At 37.1% G+C, this 24,035-nt stretch overlaps 1 protein-coding gene across 2 annotated transcripts in view; it reads left to right on the top strand.

The window, feature by feature from the left end:
- Positions 1-24,035, top strand: part of CCDC93 (CCC complex scaffolding subunit CCDC93) — a 122,985-nt gene that overhangs the window by 22,771 nt on the left and 76,179 nt on the right. For both annotated transcript variants that reach the window (XR_011967849.1, XM_072613295.1), the window contains exons 7-11: positions 7,986-8,086; positions 14,440-14,476; positions 16,983-17,069; positions 17,379-17,429; positions 19,272-19,358. Coding sequence is in view for 1 of the 2 variants with exons in the window: in XM_072613295.1 (XP_072469396.1) it covers positions 7,986-8,086; positions 14,440-14,476; positions 16,983-17,069; positions 17,379-17,429; positions 19,272-19,358 (363 nt within the window). In the remaining variant the exon portion in view is untranslated. The remainder of the gene's footprint in view (positions 1-7,985; positions 8,087-14,439; positions 14,477-16,982; positions 17,070-17,378; positions 17,430-19,271; positions 19,359-24,035) is intronic.

Genomic DNA, 24,035 nt, shown 5'->3' with positions numbered 1-24,035 from the left:
ACTGATCTATTCCCTTATAACACTTTTAACCTTTGAATTGGAATATGCATGAGAAATGTTATCCTGAAGGTTGGAGACCTCATCCATTTAGCACTTAGGGGAATGATTGTGTCATTCATAACCCTAGGATTTGATCCTCACCCTCAAAGAACTTTCAGTGCACTTGGGCAAAGAGAAGATTCCCACAAGAATAATATAAAGAAATGATTATGTATCACGAATCAAGGTCTTTTAAGCTAGTCAGTTATTATCTCATGTGTCTCATCATTGTGCTAGGTACTATGAGGGATGCCAAAGCAGCATGATACAAACCCTTCCAAGGGTTTGTATTCAAATTGGGGAGATGAGATGACTGACCTTAACAAAATTGTACAACATGAGATAGCATATACATTAGAAATCAGAGATATTTTGTTTGTCACAGACTGATACATGTGTAGAATTCAGACAGACATCTGTTAGTTCTTGAGTAGCTTGGATGGCCTTGATGGAGGAGGAGGCACTTGAAGGATAGGCAGCGTTGGCATTAACCCTTTCATTGCTTTTTGTCAAAAGGAATAAATAGCAGTAAGTGATGAGAAAGAAGATTTGGTGGTGTCTGGTCACTGGGTAGCTTTTCTGCTTATGGGTATGTTCCTTCTTGTAGAAATGACCATCACCCCCCCCCCCCCCTTCTCTGGTTATTTCAGGAGATTTCTTAACTAAGCACTGTTCTGACCACTCCTCTATTCAAAAATCATCAGCGACTCTTTACTATATTCCAAGATAAAGTGACTGTAGCCTTCTGTTCCAAACTTTTCACACTGCTGTCCTTCACAAATTCTATGTTCTTGCAAAAGTAGCCTAATTATTCTTCTTTTTTCTTACCCTCTTCCATCTCTATGTCTTTGTTCATGTTGACCTCCAAGCCTGTAAGAGACTCCCTCTCTTTGCCATTTTTTGGGACCTTTTTTTTTTTTTAAAGTCATTTGATATTATAAATTTCTTCTCTACTTTTAAAAAGAAAAATTTGTACTATCAACCTCCAGCATCCATGCTTCCTCCATTAAAATTAAAAATATATATATATATGCATACATATGTATATACATACATATATATATGTCTCTATATGCTTCAGAACTAGGAAATAGGCAGATATTATTCATGTGACCAAGAGGCAGTAGTTAGGCATGTATATTAGAGTTATAATGTTCTTTTCACTGAAGACTCTTTAGTTTCTCCAGGATAAATTCAGACTTAGAGTCAATAATGAGAATGAGCCATGGAGATCTATAGAGCCACCTAATAGAACATTTTCTACTTTTACACTGACTTGTTTCTAACAAGAACAATTGTCTGGGTAGGTCATGAAAAATCCAGCTTATTGGAGCATTTGAGTGTAAAATACCAAAAAGAAATGGGACATTTCACTGCCTCTTGAGGTGGTTATGAAAATAGATTTGTCAATTAAGCCTTTTTGGATTCTTTAGAGAAAAGTGGTATATAGGTTGAAAACTGTTGTTGTTAGAGTTGTTTTTTTCCCATGTAAGATCTTGAACTTTTAGGAGCTTACCTTAAAATAAGGGTGATTTTGGGTGAGTCCAAGTTTAATAAAATAAAGAAATTTCTCAGGCATGGAACTGATAAACTAGGATTTAATTTACTTATCAAAAAAGAATTCCATCCTTTAACAAAGGAGTTCCTTGAACTACTGAGTACTCCTAGTGCTATTTGAATTTTTCACAGATAATAGTAACTAGACAGAGATAGCAACTTAATGCCAAATATTAGGAGTCACTGTCACATGAATATCATTCAGAAATGGAAACAAAGTATCTTGGAAAAAATGTTAAATCAATGGGAAAAGGAAAAATAGGATCCAGTTTTTGGAAACCTATACATGACTTTCAAAACATACTTTTTGAGTAAAGTAGGACATTTTTATATTCTCCTTATGGCATTTTGATTCAGGGTGTCTGCAATTTGAGGGAGCGACAAGACTTACTCATTAGAAATAATCAGAAAGTAGAAGACTGTGCAGAATCTAGTCGTTCTTTGTGCAGTACAGAAAATAAAGGCTGTAAATTCTGAGGAGAAATTATCGAAGAAAAAAATGACTGGAAAATTCTTCATGGCAGAAATGGGACTTTGACAAGGCCTGGAAAGACTGGGAAGAATTGTGTGGGTAGTGAGAAGGTGGGTAGGATACTCTGGCTTGGGGGTATGGCATTGGAAAAGGTATAGAGGTAAAAAAGTGCATAATGTATTCAAGGATGGAAAGAACTAGCCTAGTTGGAGCACATTTACAAAGTAGTAGGAGACAGTGTTGCTACAGTTTTTCATTCTTTGGTTTTTTATCTCCAGTACCAGAAACATAGGAGAGGCTTCATAAATGTTCATTGAATTCAATGGATTTTACAAATGAGGAAATCAAGGCTTTTACTTATCCATTAATTCAATAAACATGATTCACAGTCTGTTTTTTTGTCCACGAAATAACACTGACCCAGAAAAGGTGACAACTTTTCAAGGATTTTTTTCATTTGGCTAAGAAGCCCCTAGCATCTTGTTTCTGATGGTGGATTCAGATGTTGAAATATGCCATATTTTTGTCTCAAGTGATGTAATGGCTAATGTGAATCAGTTCGCCTGAAATTGCTAATGCCAGTTTGCTAGAGTAGAGCCCAAGAGTCCCAGGACTATGAGTTTAATGACTATATATGCCATCGAGCCTCTTTCCCTTTCATGTTTTTAGATTTCACTTTTAACATTAACCACGGATCTAATAAATGGTGCTTGTCCAGTTACAAAGTGGGACTCATACAGGGTGGTGATCATAAGCAGGATTGGTTAAAGATGTGTAAATAGTTCTGAATAACTCAACCTTCCTTCCCTAGCCCAATGGAACTCAAAGCCCATCCTCTACTGAGAATGGATTGCATACATCATTACGTAGAAAGGACAGCATTGTTACCATATGTGGTATTTTTAGGATGAAAGTTTTTGTATAGCTTTATTGTTTAAAACAGTGGTTATGTCAGTGCCTTGTTTGTTTGTTGGTTCTCTTTTTTTAGAATAAAATCCAATTTCTTTTCTTGAATATTTGACTACATCATTAATAATTCAAAAGATGGCAGTTTAAATTCTGTTATAAAAGAATGATCTAATGTTAGGATCCAGTGGAAATTAAATCATGCACATTGGCAAATGTCATGCGTTTTCTTTTTTTTTTTAATAAATCTTTATAAATTTCCTTAAATATTTCCCAATTACATGTAATTTTTTAATAGTCACTTTAAAAACTTTTGGTTACAACTTCTCATAGATTAGATACAACTTAGCATTTTAATAAAGGCTCTATGTATTCTTTGTAGTTTATTTCCCCCATAGGAATGGGTGTTATATTTTGTCAAAATCTTTTTCTGCATCTCTTGAGATAATCATATGGTTTTTGTTCTTTTTATTATTGATATGGTCATTTATGCTGATAATTTTTCTAATATTAAACCACCCCTGCTTTCTTGGTGTAAATCTGATCTGGTCGTAGTGTATGATCTTTGTGACATATCTGGAACCTTCCTGCTAGTGTTTCAGTAAACATTTTTGCATTGATACTCATTAGGGAGATTGGTCTATAGTTTGCTTTCTCCATTTTTGCTCTCCCTGGTTTAGGGAGCAGCACCATATTTATATCATAAAAGGAATTTGGTAGCATTTCTTTCCCTGTTTTTTCAAGATAGTTTATATAGTATTGGAATTGATTAATTGTTCCTTAAATGTTTGGTGGAATTCACTTATAAATCCATCTGGCCCTGGGGATTTCTTTCTTAGGGAACTCATTCACAGTTTGTTAAATTTCTTTTTCTAAGATAGGGTTATTTAAGTATTCTGTTTCCTCTTTTGTTAATTGGGAAGTTTACATTTTTGTAAATATTTATCCATATAGAGGCTTAGGTTGTCAGTTTTATTGGCAAATTATTCAGCAAAATAATTCCTGATAATTGCTTTAATTTCATCTTCATTTGGAAGTGCATTTGCTTCTTTCTGATACTGGTAATTTGGTTTTCTTCTTTCTTTTTAAAAATTAATCAATGGTTTTACTTCTTTTAATTGATGTTTCCCCCCATCCCACATAAAAGGAGCTCATAGATTTATTTATTGGTGTATTTTTTTTCTAACTTTTCATTTTTTAAATCTTTTCTTTGATTTTCTGAATTTCCATTTTGGTGTTTAACTAGTAATTTTTAATTTGTTCCTTTTTCTAGTTTTTTTTTTAATTAGTTACCCACCCAATTTATTGATCTGCTCTTTCTTTCTTTTATTCATATACATATTTAGAGATATAAATTTTCCCCTAAGTCCTAGTGGCCACATCCTACAAGTTTTAGAATATTGTCTCATTGCTGTCATGTTTGTAATAAATTATCATTTCTGTGATTTATTCTTTGACCCACTCATTCTTTTGCATCAGATTATTTAGTTTCCAATTAATTTTTAATATATGCTTATATAGCCCTTTATTATATGTAATTTTTATTGCATTATGATCTGAAAAGGGTACATTTAAATATTTCTACATTTGGTTGTGGGGTTTTTACGTCCTATTACCTGGTCAGTTTTTGTGAAGGTACATGTATAGATGAGAAAAAGGTGTACTTTCAATTCCCATTCGGTTTTCTCTAGAGGTATATCATATCTTTCCTAAGATTCTATTCATCTCCTTCGCTTCTTTCTTACTTATTTTATGGTAGACAGTTTTAGCCCTGAGAGTGGAAAGTTGAGGTCCCCCAGCAGTATAGTTTTACAGTTTATTTCTTCCTGTAATTTGTTTATTTTTTTTTTAAAGAATTCTGGTGCTATGCCATTCTGTTGCCTACATGTTTAGTATTGATATTACTTCATCATTTATGTTAACTTCAAGATGTAGTTTCCCTGCTCATCCCTTTAAATTAGGTCTATTTTTGCTTTTGCTTTGTCTGAGATCATTATTAGTATTCTAGCCGTTTTTAAAACTTCAGCTGAAACATAATAGGTTTTGCTCCGGTCCCTTATTTTAACTCTGTGAGCCTCTTTGTTTCATGTGTATTTCTTGTAAACATCATATTGTTCCATTTTGGTTTCTAATCCATTCTGCTATCTGCTTCTGTTTTATGGACGAGTTCATCACATTCATATTCACAGTTATGGTTAGTAACTGTGAATTTCCCTTCATCCTATTTTCTTCTGTTTATTCTTCTCTCTCTCTCTCTCTCTCTCTGTCTTTCTCTCTGTCTCCCCTGTTCCTTTTCTAAAGTCTCTAAAGCTATTTTGTACTGCTTTGATTTCCCCCATTCTTCTTTTCCTTCTCCCTTCTTCCCTTTTTCTGCATTCCTCTTTCTTACCTATCCATATTTTTTGAGCCTATTTCATTCCTGGGAACTTTACATTAAAGTTGAGCTCTGTTCCTGATGTGGGATGTAGGGGAGGGGCACTGTCTCAAGCTTCAGCCTTAATCACACTATTTTCAGAGCTAGTTCTGGGGGTTTGGAAGCTTTTAGTGCTTCCATGGTGGTGTGATTTGGGGAGAGGTGTGGTCACTGCTGTCTTGATCTGTACTTTGGTTCTTACTCAGGAAGAGCCCCCTAATCCCTTGGGAGGATGGGAGTGTTGAGTGGGTATGAAATGGTTTGGAACAACTATAATGGTGATTGGGAGTGTGAATTGATTTAGGGAGGTATAAAAAAGATTCCCTTAATTGCAGTGAGAGCCCAGTTGATAATATGTAACATAAATTTGTAGTAATCGCAGTCAGCAAAATTTTGTGATTTTCTCCAGCTCTATTCAGAGTACATGACTAGAAAAAAAGTCTGTAGATGGTTGGAGTAATCCAGGACTGGAGTGTGGCAAGGCAGAATCAGCAACAGGACAGTGGAGCAAGGATCTGAAGGTAGAGAATAGTGTAGGTTTAAAGGAATTCACCAAGGAGCCAAGATAGGAAGGGAAGAGAGTGGAACCAGTGATGACCAGGGAAAGCATTGAGTGGAGAGATTGGAGGTCACAGTGCAGTCAAAGGATATGGTTTGCAGTTATAAAGTTATTACTTTATGAAGTTATAAAACAGATTTTGATGAGATAAAGGAATTTCAGAGTTTCTGAACATTGAAAAGAAACACTTATGGGTGTCAGAGGTATATGTCTCTGTGTAGCAGAGTTGGAGATAGAGGAGGAAATAATAGAAACTGAATGGATTGAGGAAATGAGAAATTAATGTATTGGGGGAGCAGTGTATGTGCAAGGGTTAAGGTAGAGAAAAAGACACTGAAAATTCATAGAGAAGGAAGGAGAATGTCCTCAGGTTGAGATCAGATGACAAATTTAAATAGAGTAAACTTCAAAGGAGGAGAGGCAGATGAGACTGCCTACTGATACTGGTAGAGGGAAAGTCTAAAAGAGCAAAGGGGAACAAGAAGTATTCCAGCTTTCCCACTTGGACCAGTGAGTTAAGGGGTATATGTAGAGCTGGAAAGGGTGGCCAGGGATGCAGTGTCAAGCAGTAGGGAGCCAAATTTCAGTAAGTTGCCAGAGGGTGGAATGAGTGAGAAAGGAAGAGGTACTTTTGTTGATTATGCTGTAGTCCTGTCCTTGTTATGATCCAACTCTGTTGCATTGGACATCAAGCTTTTGGTCTTCGATTTTGTTTTTTTGGTTTCCTCCTCTGTAAAATGAGGGGTTAATTTAAATAATCTGTAAGGTCCTTTCTAATTTGCATTGTGAGGGAAAAAACAACCTCTAGCTCCTCCAGTCTGTAGAGCCTGTGACAAAGACATGAGGAATATCTCCCATACCCCATGTGTGGTGGTTGTTGAGAGGGCTGATTTATTGGGCAAACAGCCATCTGCCTTCGGTAGTCCACAAGAATACCACGTGTGCTGTATTAAGGGTACTTCAGCCTGTATGCTTGCCATCCTGGAGGAATGAGTGAACCTTGAACACTCATTCGTATCTCCCACACCAGCTAGAACCAAGGCTACATGACAGGACATTCATTTCATAAAACAAGAAAGCACATAGAAAGATTTCCTTCAGAAATTTAAATATTAAAAGTTATAGCATTTGCCACAGCTTTCCAGAATGACTCATTTTTCTAAGAGTTTCAGGTGGCCAAGAAATTTTCCATGCTTGGATTTTTCAAGTTATTAGAAAGTTCCTATGAAGACTTTTCTGTTTCAAGCTTTATTCTTAGGAATCTTTCTGAAGTGTCTGAATCTTTTTTGCTGTCTTTATTAGCAAGGTCTTATAAACGTAATTGAATTTTCTTCTATTCTATGAGGATCTTGAGGCCTTAGAGACATTATGCTGATAATTGGTGTTTCTGAATCAGGTCAAAAGCATAAGCTATGGGATATTGGGCCCAGTATGAAAGAGATTCAACACAATACCATCCTGTAAATTTTTGTAATTTGTTGAAGTGGACCATGGGCAAGCAGCCCTTGGTAAGTGAGGGTTTTATTTAGTTGAATTTTGTCTAATTTTTATTTTACCACACATATTTTCCTGTATTTCATACTTGTCTTTATTTTTCCTCAGGGCAATAACTTTGTAAAATCTTTGTGCTGCCTGAGTGAGGCAGCACAAAGGTATGTCTACAAACAGTATATTGACAACCAGATGACCAGCAGATTCACATGATTAGGATTAGATTCTGCATAGCAAAAATCATAACATACCATGTTTGATTTGGGAAAGAATGGAGAGAAAAGAAATAGCTTCTTTTTTTGATGATTTCTTCATTCATATGCACGATATCAAGAAAATGAGTGCAAGGTCCCCAGCACAGCTGGTGAATGCTGACAAACGTGGGGTAAAGACATGGTCAATAGTCATCCAGTATGGGATGACACAGACTGTGACGGGTTACCCACATCTGGGAGATCACAGACTTTTATGGATTATTACACTATCCTTGAAGCTCAGACTTGTCCTTTTCTGTGCTTGACAATTTGAATTTCTGATTGGCTTTTCAGGATGTTTACAAACCACGTCGGAAATACAGGCGTCAGAAGGGAGCTGAAGAGCTGCTAGATGAAGAGTCTCGAGTCCATACTACACTTTTGGAATATGGCAGGTATAATAAAAGACACTAGGCAGACTGCTTCTTTAGTAAAAGTTTCCAATTTAAATTCCTCAATTGGAATCTTGTCATTAAGTTGCTCATTAGTTGGAAGGGTTGGCTGTGTTCAGTTCCTAATTTTATATCATGAGATTTCCTAACATTGGAATTTTGCTTTCTGGTGTGAAATTTTGTATGTGTTCTGTGGGTAGGCTCTGTAATACTAATGGAGCCAGATGTAGGATTCATAGTTGAGATTCCTGGAATAGGAAATAGGAATCATAAATGTGGAACAACTAATTGTGCCTCTTACAAGGATTTTTTTTTTTTACTTTCCCCTCTCTATAGGGAATGGGTTTGGTTGGCATTTTTAGAGCTTCCTAATGCTTTTGGATTTCATGCTTCAGTCATTTGTTATTGTACTTCTCTAAAGAGCTGAGAGAAGACAAAAAATAAAGTCCATTATTCTATGTGTACTATAACAATAGGAAAAAGAAAAATTTCAGTTTCCTTTAGGTGCTGTTTTAAGTGAAAAGGAAGAATTTGGAAGAAGGAAATGTGACTTTCTCACTCAGTTAGCCTTGTTTTGTTCTGTTAAACTAAGTCGCTCAGTTCTAGTTGACCAACCTTTAGTTCTGTAAGATTATTCTCTGCCTTTACCTCTTTCTTTTGACACTAGGTCTTGACCTTCAGTTTCCCTTTGTGCCTTATGTGTGTTTTCTTCTTAGATTTACTGATTCTGCAATGTGAGTATTTCTCTTTGCTCTACTTGATTTGTTCTGGGAACAGTAATGGCTTCCTTTTTTTGCATCCTCTTCTCTCCTAACCAGGCCCTCAGTGTGGTAACTTGCACTAACAGCCCTCTTTGACTAACATCTCTTGGAGAGATCAGAAGACATATCAGATTGTTCTCTCTGCCAATAAATCTCCCTGGAACAGGGATGAAATTGAACTTTATTTTTGTAACTTTTCACCATAATTAAAATATTTATTTTCTTTAGTAGTTGCTATTGATACCAAAATCAAATTGCTTTGAAGGCATCTGGCTGTCTTTCCAAGCCATACGTGGCTATTGCTCCTGTAATATTATCCACATCTGATAGGAAACATTTCTTTACTAGTCAACTCTTGATTATCTGCTTTGTGGACTATCCAGGGTGGATGTCTACATGCCCAACTGGGCCTTAAACTAATTCCCTTGCAAATTAGATCTTTTAAGTTGGAGGCTTGGATTTCAGATATTGAATTAGGCAGTATGACAAATTAGCTAAATTCAACACTGGTCCTATAAATAATATAATAAGAAACCAAGAAATGGGCTTCTGTTCCAGTGCATCTTTGCCCTTTAACATATCTTGGTTTCTGAAATTATACCATTGGAGTCATACCTTTACATCAAGACTTCCTGTTTCTTGGAGTAGTTTAAAGACAAAATTTGCCTACTTACTGTGGGCAAGCCCTGGTTGAATCTGAGAGAGCCATGCCTGGGTAATAATGTGTTTTTTGGTTTCTGTTTTTCCTGTCACTTCACAGAGGAAAAGGATACTTTGCTGTCAGTACCACTAATGCCAAATGATGTAGGGTGCCAACATTCCAGGCCACAGAGCTGTGTGAGTACTCAGCAACTCCCAGCAATCTTCCCCGTTGTAAAAACTTTAACCACTGGCAGTGCAAACCCCAGAGACTACCCATAGAAATCTTACCAGATGTCATACATGACTTAGAAGGAGGAAAATTTATAGAGCAGGAAGTTTTTTATATTCTTTGGAAGAGCTTACAGTGAGTAAGAACTGGAGATGCTTAAATAACGTTAATCCCTCATGGCCTTGTCTCTGCAGAGTTCCAAGCATGGGATAGATTGACGGATTTGCTGAAATATTCAGTAAATCTTATGTAATCTTGGAGAACTTGGGCCATTCTTCCCATTTTACTTAGAGAGAGGAGGCAGAATAATTTGTTTATGGACTCATAGAAGTAGGCAATGGGACCGAGAATACAGAAAGAGCCCTGCCAGGTTTCTTGGTCTAATTGGGAGTGAGAGCATAAGAGCATCTGAAAAATCCCTCTGTACATTCCCTGGTCTCCAGGAAAACATGAACACCAGTCACACTGTTATTAGTAAACATTTTGCTCATCCTTGGAAATATATTACTTAGTTGTTAAATACAGAAGGAAAAATATGCCTGTTTGCTATTTAATACTACATCCTAAGCAAAAGAGATTGCTCAAATAGACAACATGTCATTTTGAATAAATAATGAAACAAAAGAACTTTATTTTTATTTCACTTCTTTTCTTGAAATTGTTTTACTTTCTTCACTGCCAGTTCAAATTTTAGCTTTCTTGTAAGATTGACTTTCTCCAATATTCCTGCCCTGAATAGCCCTACTTTTCACTCTCCATCATAGGATCAGTCATAGATTTAGAGCCAGAGGGCATCTCAGAAGCCATCAAACTCCCTCATTTTTGCAGGTGAAAAAATGGAGGCCCAGAGAGATTAAGTGATTTTCTTGGGGTCACATAGGTAGTGTGTAGTAGAGTCGGGGTTCAAACCCAGGCCCACTGACTACAAATCTAGCACCATTTCTACTCTACCACACAGCCCTTTGACCTACATGGTCAAATTCTTGATTACATATTACCTTTAAAGGCCTTCTCTAATGTAACATGTATTACCTTTCAGATGCCTTTAAATCCTAGCATATAGTACCAATAGATGATTTGTTGAATCGAATTTCTTCTATTTCTTTTGTGGTTGTCATAGTACCCAGCAATGAGATTTCACATTCTGAATCTTCAGTAAATGTTTGGTGAATTAATTAAAATTAAATCTACATATTTTATTAATTAGTGTGTCACATCATTTTTTCCCTTATTTAACTATACATATCCTATGCTCAAGCTTAGATTCATAGAACCATAGAATTTTAGGGCTGGAAATAAACTTTAAAGATGATGCAGTTCAGACTCCTCCTTTTAAAGGCAAGACAGTTGAAGTTCACATGAATCCTTGCCCAGATCAGAAGTATGAAAGAGCTAATGTTCAAGCCCATTTTAAAGGTGCTGTTTGAGAAACTAAGTCTTTAAGACAAAATGAAAAATAATCTCTGCCCTCATGGATCTTAGAGTGTACTATCTACATTTCAACGTTTTCCCCATACTAAGGTACACTGTTTCGTTGCTTCAAAGCTAGATGTCCCTTATATTTCCCACCAGAGGTCCTTGTTTTTCTGATAAGGAAAAGGTAGCACTGATGTCCCAGAATTTACAGACATGATTCATGAGGACTGCAGAGAGAGGAGCTGACACCTCGATAGAAAGCTGAGAGCAAGTTGGGACTTCAGAGAGACACCAAGGGAGAATGAATGGCCAGTGGGCAGTGGAGAAGGGGATAACAAGGATGAAGCCAAAATAATAGTGTAGTTGAAATAAATTTGAAATCAGCTTGGCTTTCCTTTGTACAGGCAGACTCATAGTGGGACTTCTCATTATTTTGTTGAAAATCAAGAAGTTGGTGAGTTGATTCAGGTCTAGCACTTTCTTTACTACCGCAATACCAATACTGCAGATTGCACAGGGAAGGAAATGGTAAGACCAGTTTTTATGCTGCATCAGGCTTCCCTTGATTTGTGAAAAGAATAGAGGCTCTGAGCTCTGGAACAGAAAGCCAGATCAGTGCTGGGGATGGGGATGGAGGTTGCTTTTCTACATGCAGAGTGCACCTGTGGGTTTTTTGGCTTGGTTTGGCTTATTCATTTTTTTTTTAGAAAAATCACCAGGTGCTTTGAGGAAGGAAATAGAAAGATAGCCTGGTGTTGTGGACAGGGCACTGCTCTTCGAGTAAGTACACCTGGGTTCAAGTGCTGGCTCAGATACTTACTAGCCATGTGAGCTTGGGCTGTCAGGCTCTTTGAACCTGTTTTATCATCTGTAAGTTGGCAAATAGTGGTATTTGTATTACCTGTCGTATTTGTGGTTGGAAAGAAAGTTCTTTGTAGAGGGTTATTTATGTGTTTGCTGTAAACTTACTCCTGCTTATAGGTGTCCCCTCTGCCTAGGAAGGGGCATTTCTGGAGACACAAAGCTTATGGGGGGACTTTTTGTCATATTTGGCTTGGAGACATAGAGTTTGAATTCTTGTTTTTACAGTGATTCCCTAGCCATCTTCACACCATATTGCCTGAACTGTAGCCATTATTCTTACTCCCCTCCCACTAGAACCATGGACTGTGCCCATGAAATGCAAGCTTTGATCTTTTCAGCTCCCCTTTATATGTTGTCTTCCCCCTTTGAATGTGGGAAATCCCTGGAAGGCAGAGGTTGTCTTGCTTCCTTGTGTTTTTATCACTAGTACTTCTCTCGGTGCTTTGCATAATTTTTTTAACTTTATTTTTATTTTCAGTTCCAAATTCTTTCCCTTCCTTCATCCCCTCTCCCACCCATTAGGAGGTGAATAGCTTTTTACATCAGGAGTTGTGTTGGGTCTCTGTTGATCAGAATTGCTAAATCTTTAAATGCTGATTATCTTTCCAATGTTACTGTTAGTATGTAGAATGTTCTGGTTCTCACTTTACTTTGTAGCAGTTCATAGAAGTCTTCCAAGGTTTTTCTGAAACCATCCCTATCATTATTTATTTAGCTTGATAGTATTCCATCATACTCATAAACCATAGCTTGTTTAGCCATTCCCCAAATGATGGGCATTCCTTCAGTTTTCAGTTCTTTACCACAAAAAGAGCTGCTATAAGTATTTTTGTACATATGGGTCCTTTTCCTTTGATCTCCTTGGGGTATAGATCTAGAAATTATATTACTGGGTCAAAGGATATACACAGTTGTTTAGTTCTTTGGGCATAGTTCCAAATTGTTCTGCAAAATGGTAAGAACAGTTCACAAACTCCAGCAGTGCATTTGTGTACCAGTTTTCCCACATCCCCTCTAGCAATTATTATTTTTCTTCTCTGCCATGTTATCCAGTCTGATGGTACCTCAGAGTTGTTTTAATTTGCATTTCTCTAATTATTTGTGACTTAGAGCATTTTTTCATATGACTATTGATAGCTTTTATTTCTTCCCCTGAAAACTACCTGTTCATATCCTTTGACCATTTATCAATTGGGGAATGGCTCCTATTCTCATAAATTTGACTCAGTTCTTTATGTAGTTGAAAAATGGGACCTTTATCAGAGAAATTTGCTGTAAAAATCTTTCCTCCAGTTTCCTGCATTTCTTCTAATTTTGGCTGCATTGGTTTTGTTTGTGCAAAAATTTTTTAACTTAATGTAATTAAAATTTCTCACTTTATCTCATGTAAACCTCTGTATCTTGTTTGTATATGAACCTCTACCCCCATCCTTATATCTGACAGGTAATTTCTTTCATACTTCCATAATTTGCTTGTGTGTAATAAGGCTTTATATCCAAATTACATACCTATCTTGGACCTAGGCAACATCTTCCTTTTTTTGATCTGCATTATTAGTTATGTTTAGAGATTGTGAATGACTTTCAGTATCTAGAACAGCAAGATTGGCTTTAAAGAAATTTTTTTTAGTTATATGTTTCTACCTAAGCTATATTTAAAAGGTAAGATTAATTTTTTGTTGTTCTTGTTCTTTTTCTAGCTTTTGCCTAGCATGAATTTTTTATTAAATGCTGGTATAGAAATTAACGTGTATTTGTGCATTTTCCTTAATCTGGACTTTCCTAAAATAAAACTAAATCACTGGCATGACAGATTGAGTATAAACATTGAACTGGAAACTGAGTAGTATTAATAAGTTACCCATTTTGTTTGAATAAATACAGAGAATTATTTAAATAGGGCATTTTCCCCCTTTTTATTTTTTCTTTATTCTAACCTAACCCTTTCCCTACAGGGAGCAATCTTTAACTGTATGATCCTATGCCTCTAGTGATTGAAGCAATGGGCTGGCCATGTTGAAACTGCAGAAGCAATAAACATGTAGCGTAATGAAAAACTCCCATTTGCTGGTTTGTCAGTAAAGCATATTTAGTGTAAAAAGTCATTTAGATCTTCATTCTGTGTATTCATTGTTTTTTTTTATTTGTTTTGATTTTTTTTTTTGTGCTGATCACATTTTAAGAAAGGCTTGTTCTTTACCAAAATTAAAAATTAAGATCTCTTTTGCTAGTAGACAGTTTTCTTCTTTCACCAGGACATTAGGAAGGCCAAGGTATTTCATCTTTTGACTTTCAGGAGCAAAAATGTTTGTGCTGTTTTGATGTGTCAGCTTTCTTGGAATATCTGTGCAAAATGAACTTTTCATAGGTGAAATCTAGAGGCAAACATGAATTTTAAAATAATCATTTAACTGATGCTCTCCCCCCCTTTTTTTTGCATGTAGGCGATATGGATTAAGTAGACAGAGCAAAACAGAGAAGGTAAGAAATGAAATAGCTACTAATTAAAAACAAAACATTCTATATTAAGTGAAGATGGAGAGAAGGTAAAACAATTTTAAATAATCCATAGACTCACTTCTTTAACATTGATTGTAGAAGACCCTTGTGCCGTAGCAGAGTGATGGTTGGTTTTGGAGTCAGAGGACTTTAGTTCAAATGTCCATGTTGCCATTTACTACCTGTATGGACATGAGCAAGTCATTTCACTTCTCTGAGCCTCAATTTCCTCATTTGTAAAATGAAGGGACTGTGCTAAATAGCTTTTCAAGTCCCTTCCAGCTCTTAATCTTGTAATGTTAGGATCTTTCCTTTCCTTTCCTATTTTTTCTTCTCCTTTTTTAAAGAGAGGAGAACACAACTGCCTCTCAGAGTTTAACTGGTGCTTTTTTTTATGCTACAATTACTTCCCGGTATACCCACCTTTCATCAAAACCCTTCCATGCAACAAAGCAAAACTGTTCAACAAAGCTGACCAACAACAAGACCAGGTCTGAAAAAGTATTTAACAGTCTACCTATCTACTTCCTCTTTACTCCAATGAGATGAAAAAGGAAGAGAACTTTTAATTATCTCAAGAATGAAATTTTTGATCATCAGTTACTTGTTCAGCCTCCATCTTGGTGGCGTGGGCCAGAGATTCCTTACTTTTTGTAATGAGCAGTCACTTTGTTGTCCACATAATAGTAACTGGCATGTATGTGGTATTTTACTGTTAGTTTATTGAAAAAAGAAGCTTTCCTTACCACAACTCTAAGGGAAACAATACAGGTGGCACTATCCTGATTTTATCAACAAGGAAAATGAGGCCTAGAGGGCTAAGTGACTTGCCTAGTTTTCTCACAGCTAGTTAGGGCAGGATCCTTGCTTGGAAATGAAGTCTCCCAGTTCCATGTTCAGTGCTCCCTCCACAAGAGCATGCTGCCTCTGAAGTCTTCATATCAGTTAGAGTTGAGTGATAGGACTGACAGTCAAGGTCATTGACTGCTGGGAGGGAAATCAATCTTGCCATTAAAATGAAGGGAAAGAGACATACCAGCAGCCTTTACCTCTGTTCTCCTCACTACCTACAGGCATTTCAAACTCACATTGGCCAGAGGCTTCAGCTGTCTTTCTTTTGGGCACCCCTATATTAGGCCTTTGGAGTACAGAATAAGAATTATATATAGTCCCAACTCTGAGGGACTCTCTAATCTCAGTCTAATGCACCTAAAATAGAGATAAAGGCAAGAATAATTAGATTAGATTAGAATAATTAGAAAGAGATTAAATAAAATATTGACCTAGAATAGTTATTTTACAAAGTGATTTCTACTTTTCTAAGAAAAACTAAAAAGTATTATCTCTGAGTCTGGAATTTCAGTAGCTCATTGATGTATCTGTTTATAGATCATAATCTATGCATGGCAATGTTGTGTAATGTATAGAGAGCTGACCTCCAAGTCTGGAGACCTGGGTTCAAGTCTTTTCTTCAGATATACTGGCTCTCCAAGCAAGTGTCTCAGACAACTCTCTTATGATTATAAATTGCAGTCTGTTTGTTGAACTGCATTGTTAAAGGGAATTTCTTCACTGAGAGTTTCCTATACCAATTAAATTGCTGATCTAGTCCAAAACCCAAAACTATCCCCTACCCTTCTGCCCCCTCACACATTACCAAAAACAACCCCATAACATGAACTAGGCCAGAAAGAAAGTTGGCCAGTCGGTTAGTGTTTCAATAGAGTCTAGTGTATTCTGTTATAGAAGCTCCAGGTCCTTCTTACAGATATATCATGATAGGGCTTTATGTTGTTTTTTTTAAAGATCCGATTTACAAGAGAACTTTAAACTAAAATATTAGTAAAATTAGTCAGCAGTTCTTAAAAGGTTTGAGAATCACTGCTCCAAGGTGTGTTCTAGTGTTGAGAGGATAAAGGGATCATATCTCTTTGGTCACTCTTTGGTCACTCCCTCCTAATGCCACTTGCTCTTTCTTGCCCATGAAGATTCCTGCTACCTTTTTGGCAGGTGTCAAAACATCATTCCCCCTTCTCTTCATTTTTTCATATTCTCTCTGTCCTTCAAGATTCATTGGCCCAAAAGTGGTTTCTCACTCTTCTGAGTTCTCATGGCAGTGATTTTCTATAATGCCCCTTTGATACTTTATCAGGTACTATTTTGACAGTCCCTGTCCTCAAGGAGCTTATATTTTCTTATAATGTTATTTGTGCCTTTTTCTCTTAGCATCATGTCCTGATCAACAACAAATCTTTGTTGAGTTCTTGCTGCATTTGAGATGTTGTGGAAAGCACTGTAGGGAGATACTGAGAAACAGAGGCACTTGAAGTAGTTTATGATGGATTTGGGGAGACATACAGGAGTAGAGAATTAGCTATACAGGGAAGTATTTATTTCTAATTGAATTATGACATCCTTTCATCTTTTTTTTTTTTTTTAACACAATCAGTACTTTGGCACTAACAGGTTTTACTTATGTTTTTCACAGACTGAGGACAAGAAAATGGTGTTGCCTTCAGGGTTCTCAGGGTCAGGAAAATCCCTTGATGAAGATGAGCTTCAAGCTGCCGAAGAGGTGTGTGACCCATGTAGAAAGAAAGCTTAGGGTTGAATTTGAGCCAGCGTGGAAGAAATTTGACTTTCATCTCTAGCTTTCTAAAATGGTTAGTCCCTTCCTGTAGCCAGAAGGTGCAAGGTGGTCATTTCATTATAGTCATATTTCCAACTTAGCTCATTTTACATCATTAAAAAATTGAATTGACTGAAGGGAAAGAAAGTTCCCAAATTCCATCACAAAGAGTCACATTGCATTCTTCAAGTATAATAGTTTATAGTTTTAAAGTTTATAGGCTGCTCACTGTTTCTGTCATTTTTCTTTCATCAGCGCCATATTGAAACCCTGATGACTAAAATGGCTGCTATGGCAACAGGAGAGGTAAGTGGCAATGGGAATATTTAGGTACTTCCTATGTTCTGGGAAAACAGTATCTCTATCTCTATATGGACTTTCTCCTATAGAAGTATCTTTTATATATCCCCCAGCGCCTTATTTCCTTATATCTTATATTTTCATTCAGTAGCCATTTGTATGGCAAAAGGCATGACCCAACAATTGAAAAAAATAGCTATTGATGTCATTTCCAGTGTTGATTTCCATCTGAAGTATTGATATTTGTAGACTGGCAGTCCTTATCTGTGACAACCTCATATACCTGTGTCAAAAAATTTTACTTTTCAACTTGTTGTAAAGTGCTAGTATAAAGTGCTAGCTTTTATATATACTTTTAATATATGCTTTAAGGTTCACAAAATCTTTATATATTTTATAATTTGGTCCTGATAACAATCCTATGAGAGAGGTTTGTTGTTATCCCTATTTATAGATGAGAAAACTGAGGCTCTGTGATTAAGTGACTTGCCCAGGATCCCACAACTAAGTGTCTGAGACAGATGGGATTTGAACTCAGGTTTTCCTAGCTCCCAAGTGGAGAGCTCTATTCACTGTGCCGCCCTAACTTCCTCTTTAATTGAAAATGAAGCAGTTGTTTTATTGCTTTTTATTCTTCCCCAAACCCAAATTCCTTCTCTACCTCTGCTTAAGTGGGATTTCATTTGTAGGCATTTTACAGGTGTGGAAATTGAGGCCCAGGGGTGAGAAGTAGCTTGATTAAAGTCACACAGTCAGTGTCAGTAAGAAGCAGAGCTTGGCCCAAATGTAGATGCAGAGTAACTGATGGTGTCTGTGTCAGAGGCTCTGAGGCCATTGTTAGTGACCTTTACTTTTTCTTCATTACACTCTCTCTTTCTCTCTCTGTCTCTCAGATGCGTACACATACATGCGTTTATACATAGATACACATATGTTTATACATCTATACAAATGCATATATACACACATATATATGTAGTGTATATTTATGCTCATCTAAATATATCTCCATTTTCTCTTCTTCTCTTTGTCCTTCTCATCACCCTGACTTCTCTCTTCAATTCTCTTTGTTCTTTCTCCCAAAATATATCATAAGCCTCCCACCTGCCCCTCTGAGGACTGGCAGGGTAGCACATGGAAAAAGCATTGAATTTAGAATTAGAGGACCTGTCACTTATCACCTCTGTGACCTTGAGCCTCTCAGGGTCTCAGTTTCCTCATCTGTAAAATGAATGGTTTTGAACAAAGTTATCTCTAAGGTCACTTTCAGCTATAAAAGCTTTCTGCTGAGCTTCTCAATGGCCCTTAAAGTGAGGGGTTGCATAGACTGGATCTTTTCTTTCCAGGGAGGGATGAGTCTGGCTCATTAAGAGTTCCACTCTTGAACTTAGGAGAGACCTGGGTTCAAACCCTGATTGTGACCATTACTAGCTGTATAACTTTGGGCAAGTCATTGAACTCCTCTGAGCCTCAGTTTCCTCATCTACAAAACAGAAGTAATAAACTACTTCACAGGGTGGTTGTGAGACAAATAAAATAGCAAGTTTACCTTGCTTTGCAAATTTTAATATGCTCTATAAATGCTTAATGATCATGATGATGGTGAGCAACTTGAAATAAAGGGAGTAGAGGGAGGTGGTTGTTATAAGTTGTTCACCTGGACACCTATTTGGATACTTATTTACTCTCTTCCTGTCATTAAATTTGGTGATAAATAGGAGCATGATGGACTTATTTCCTGTCTTAGACAAAAAGATCTTCATTTATCTTGGCAAGAAAAATTCAGAGAACTCAGTTGTGATTCCGTGAAAGTTGCTTCTAAAATAATGCTCTTTGCTGTGGTTCCAGAGCCGACTGACTGCAAGTGCAGTGGGCCAGATTGTGGGGCTTCGCTCCGAGGAGATCAAGCAGATTGTCTCAGAGTACGCTGAAAAGGTACATGGGGAGGGTGGGGGGAAGCTGAGTGGAGACCTTTTCCTCAGGTAACACCCAGAGGTGTTGTTTATCTCACCAGCTGTGATTGGGGCTGAGCTGTGATTCATTAACCTCAGTTGTCAAAAACAAACAAACCATGTCTTGCCATGTAGAGCAATGAGGTTTTGCTGATTAGCTAAATTAATTTTGTTCTTTAGCGGCTGTGTTTATAGAAGTACGAAAAGAAAACCTGTCTCTCTGAGCAATTAATCCATGTGATAAATCACTGCCTGCTGTGAGTTCTGAGCATGTGTCCTCCTCTACCAGGCTCTTTGCAGCTGTGTTTGGTCTTGGTTTGGTGACAGTGGTGAGGAATGGAGCCTTACCACTAAGGAGATAAACTCCATAAGTCAGCTGAAGCCCGTGGCTGCTATGTGAAAAAGGCATGAAAAGAACAAAAGCCCAAGAGTCATATTTCAGTGTTAGATTTCTTATGTTCTAAGAACAGGCAACAGGACCTTGAATGTCACAGGAGGAGACAATGATTAATCACCTTGCAAGCAATTGATTTGAGTCAGGCTGAGATCATGGCATGTTTAAAATCAGATATACAGGACAATGCACTGCATTCTTCCTTGGGCAGGCAATTTGTCCTCTCTGACCCCCAAACACACTCATTCAACAGGTATTTATTAAGCTCTTACTGTTCGAAGTCCTAGGGATGTAAAGGCAAATAGAAGTAGCCCCTGCCCTCAGGGACCTTGCATTCTAAAGGAGGAGACTACAGTGTGTGTGTGTGTGTTTCTCTCTCTCTCTATTTCTCTTTCTGCTTTTCTCTCTCTCACACACACTCACGCGCACATTCTCACACTCACACACATGCACACGCACATATCATATCCTCCAGCTTTGCCTCCCTTTTTCAGAAGCTGTTAGAATAAAAGAACAGTGCTCCTCAGTTCATGTGTAATATTCTCCTGAATTGATTGCACCAGCTGGTGTATGCAGTATGGTGTATCCGCTCATTCATGGAGATATAACCTGCCGTTGAGACAGCGGGCAGCCATCTTTATGCTTTACTGTCAATTGTGGCCCTTTCTGAAGGTGACAGCTGATAAAATTGCTAGGAGCTTTTCTTCAGCAGGTGGTAGGTAGTGTTTTGGTCCCCACTATCTTTGGCATCCTTTCCAAAACTAAGATAAGACACATTTTACAGTCTGTTGTGCTCAAAAGTAAGGGTTTTATCTGAAATGGTTGCATGGACAGAATTGTTTGAGGCCTTGTGTCATCTGATATTTGACAAGGAAAATGAATTTGGGTCACACTTGAAAATCTGTGTATCATGAAACATAACACAAAAGTGATAGATGATGTGGAGATAGTTAAAGGAGTGATTTGATTAATAAATATGTGTATTGTGTTAGCAAGACTTTAGTACAATGCACATACTTATTAATCAAATTAGTTTTGATTAATGAGTCACAGGGACATAACATTCCATATGTCTTATGAACTGTGATCTTTTAGCTTCATGGAAGAGAATAAGCATTTATTTAGCACCTACTATGTGTAAAGCACCGTACTAAGTGCTTCACAAATATTTAATCTGATCCTTTGGCTATAGTCTGTCTTGAGAAATTATGCCCAGCAATTCACACTTTCACAAATCTTTCTTTGAAAGCAGGAGTATAAAGTCACTAAGCATACTAAAATTTAAATGTGTATTGATCATACTGGGCAAATACTGTTTTAAAGACAAGTAAGCAAATCACTATTCATAATCAAAATAAAATTCATTCAATCAGGTAGAACTACTTTGTGTGGTAATCTTACCTTTAACAATTTTTGATTGTAAATCACAGGCAGAGAAGACACATGGACCAAAGGGAAATAAATAAGACTAAGGTTCATGAAAAGAAAACATACCTCTACCCAAATTATTTAGAGTAGAGGAGAGGCCTACAACCTTCGGTACAATTCACTCCAGGAAGATAAGTGAGAGCAGTAAAGAGAGATTTTCTAGGGTCCTCTTGGACCACTCTTTCTGTATGTACTGGAGGCCCTCAGTAGGTCAAAAAAGCAAAAGAGTTGCTATTTTGGCACCATATAGAATTTTGTTTCTCAGAATTATCTGTTTACTTCTGTCATCTCCAGGGTAAATAAACCCAGTTTCCTTTAACTTGTCCTCTTAATAATTTTTACTGCTCTTTTCTGAACTTGCCTTCCAGTTTTTCTGTGTCATTTAAAAAATGAAGTCAAATCCCAAATGAAGATTATGTAATTTTTTGGTAATATTCATGTTGTTCTTTGGCCAGGAAGTCTTTAAAAACTGAAATGAATTTCTTTAACACTTTAAGAGTACAAAGTTTATAAAAACTTATATATTTAAGAGAAATAAGATAATTTTGGGGGGGGAATAAATGATTCCTTATTTTACAGAAAGATTAATTAGGAATAGAAGTCTTTTCAATCTTACTCACCCTGGTGCAGATAAGTATTTGTCTACAATTGAATTATTTTTTTTTGTATTTAAATTTATTTATTTAAGTTTTCAACATTCATTTCCACAAAATTTTGAGTTCCAAATTTTCTCCCCATTTCTTCCCTCCCCCCACCCCAAAACACCAAGCATTCTGATTGCCCCTATCACCAATCTGTCCTCCCTTCTAACATCCCCTTCCATCCCTTATCCCCATCTTCTCTTTAGTCCTGAAGGGCAAAATAAATTTCTATACCCCATTACCTGTATTTCTTATTTCCTAGTTGCAAGAACAATACTCAACAGTTGCTCCTAAAACTTTGAGTTCCAGCTTCTCTTCATCCCTCCCTCCCCACTCATTCCCATTGGGAAGGCAAGCAATTCAATATAGGCCATATCTGTGTGGTTTTGCAAATGACTTCCATAATAGTCGTGTTGTGTAAGACTAACTATATTTCCCTCCATCCTATCCTGACCCCCGTTTCTTCTATTCTCTCTTTTGATCCTATCCCTCCCCAAGATTGCTCCCTCTTCCCACTGCCCTCCCTTCCATTATCCCCCCCACCCTGCTTATCCCCTTCTCCTCCACTATCCAGTATTGTAAGATGGGTTTTCATACCAAAATGAGCGTGCATTTTATTTCTTCCTTTAGTCAAATATGATGAGAGTAAGCTTCATGTTTTTTCTCTCACCTCCCCTCTTTTTCCCTCCACTGAAAAGTCTTTTACTTGCCTCTTTTATGAGAGATCATTTGCCCCATTCCATTTCTCCCTTTCTCCTCCCAATATATTTCTCTCTCACTGCTTAATTTCATTATTTTAAGATATGATCCCATCCTATTCAATTCACCCTGTGCTCTGTGTGTGTGTGTGTGTGTGTGTGTGTGTGTGTGTGTGTGTGTGTGTGTGTAATCCTACCAACTACCCAGATACTGAAAAAAGTTTCAGGAGTTACAAATATTGTCTTTCCATGTAGGAATGTAAACAGTTCAACTTTAGTAAGTCCCTTATGACTTCTCTTTGCTGTTTACCTTTTCATGCTTCTCTTCATTCTTGTGTTTGAAAGTCAAATTTTCTTTTCAGCTCTGGTCTTTTCATCAAGAATGCTTGAAAGTCCTCTATAGCATTGAAAGACCATTTTTTCCCCTGAAGTAGTATTCTCAGTTTTGCTGGGTAGGTGATTCTTGGTTTTAGTCCTACTTCCTTTGACCTCTGGAATATCATATTCCATGCCCTAGATCTTGTGTTATCCTGATTGTATTTCCACAATACTTGAATTGTTTGTTTCTAGCTGCTTGCAATATTTTCTCCTTGAACAGGGAACTCTGGAATTTGGCCACAATGTTCCTAGGAGTTTCTCCTTTTGGATCTCTTTCAGGAGGTGATTGGTGGATTCTTTCAGTATTTATTTTGGCCCCTGGTTCTAGAATATCAGGGTAGTTTTCCTTGATAATTTCATGAAAGATGATGTCTAGGCTCTTTTTTTGATCAAGGCTTTCAGGTAGTCCCATAATTTTTAAATTGTCTCTCCTGGATCTGTTTTCCAGGTCAGTTGTTTTGCCAATGAGATATTTCACATTATCTTCCATTTTCTCATTCTTTTGGTTTTGTTTTGTGATTTCTTGGTTTCTCATAAAGTCATTAGCCTCCATCTGTTCCATTCTAATTTTGAAAGAACTATTTTCTTCAGTGAGCTTTTGAACCTCCTTTTCCATTTGGCTAATTCTGCTTTTTAAAGCATTTTTCTCCTCGTTGGCTTTTTGAACCTCTTTTGCCAATTGAGTTAGCCTATTTTTCAAGGTGTTATTTTCTTCAGCATTTTTTTGGGTCTTCTTTAGCAAGGTGTTGACCTGCTTTTCATGCTTTTCTTGGATCTCTCTCATTTCTCTTCCCAATTTTTCCTCCACCTCTCTAACTTGATTTTCAAAATCCTTTTTGAGCTCTTCCATGGCCTGAGCCCATTGAAGATTTGTTTTGGATGTTTGGGATATAGAAGCCTTGACTTTTATGTCTTTCCCTGATGGTAAGCATTGTTCTTCCTCATCTGAAAGGATGGGAGAAGATATCTGTTCACCAAGAAAGTAACCTTCTATAGTCTTATTTTTTTTCCCTTTTTTGGGCATTTTTCCCAACCAGTTACTTGACTTTTGGGTCCTTTGTCAAGAGTAGGGTATACTCTGGGAATCTGTGAGATCTCAGTTCCTCCAAGGTGGCACGATC

Source organism: Notamacropus eugenii, chromosome 5, assembly GCF_028372415.1.
Source record: "Notamacropus eugenii isolate mMacEug1 chromosome 5, mMacEug1.pri_v2, whole genome shotgun sequence".
Classification (NCBI taxonomy): domain Eukaryota; kingdom Metazoa; phylum Chordata; class Mammalia; order Diprotodontia; family Macropodidae; genus Notamacropus; species Notamacropus eugenii.
This window is presented reverse-complemented; position numbering and strand designations above follow the sequence as displayed.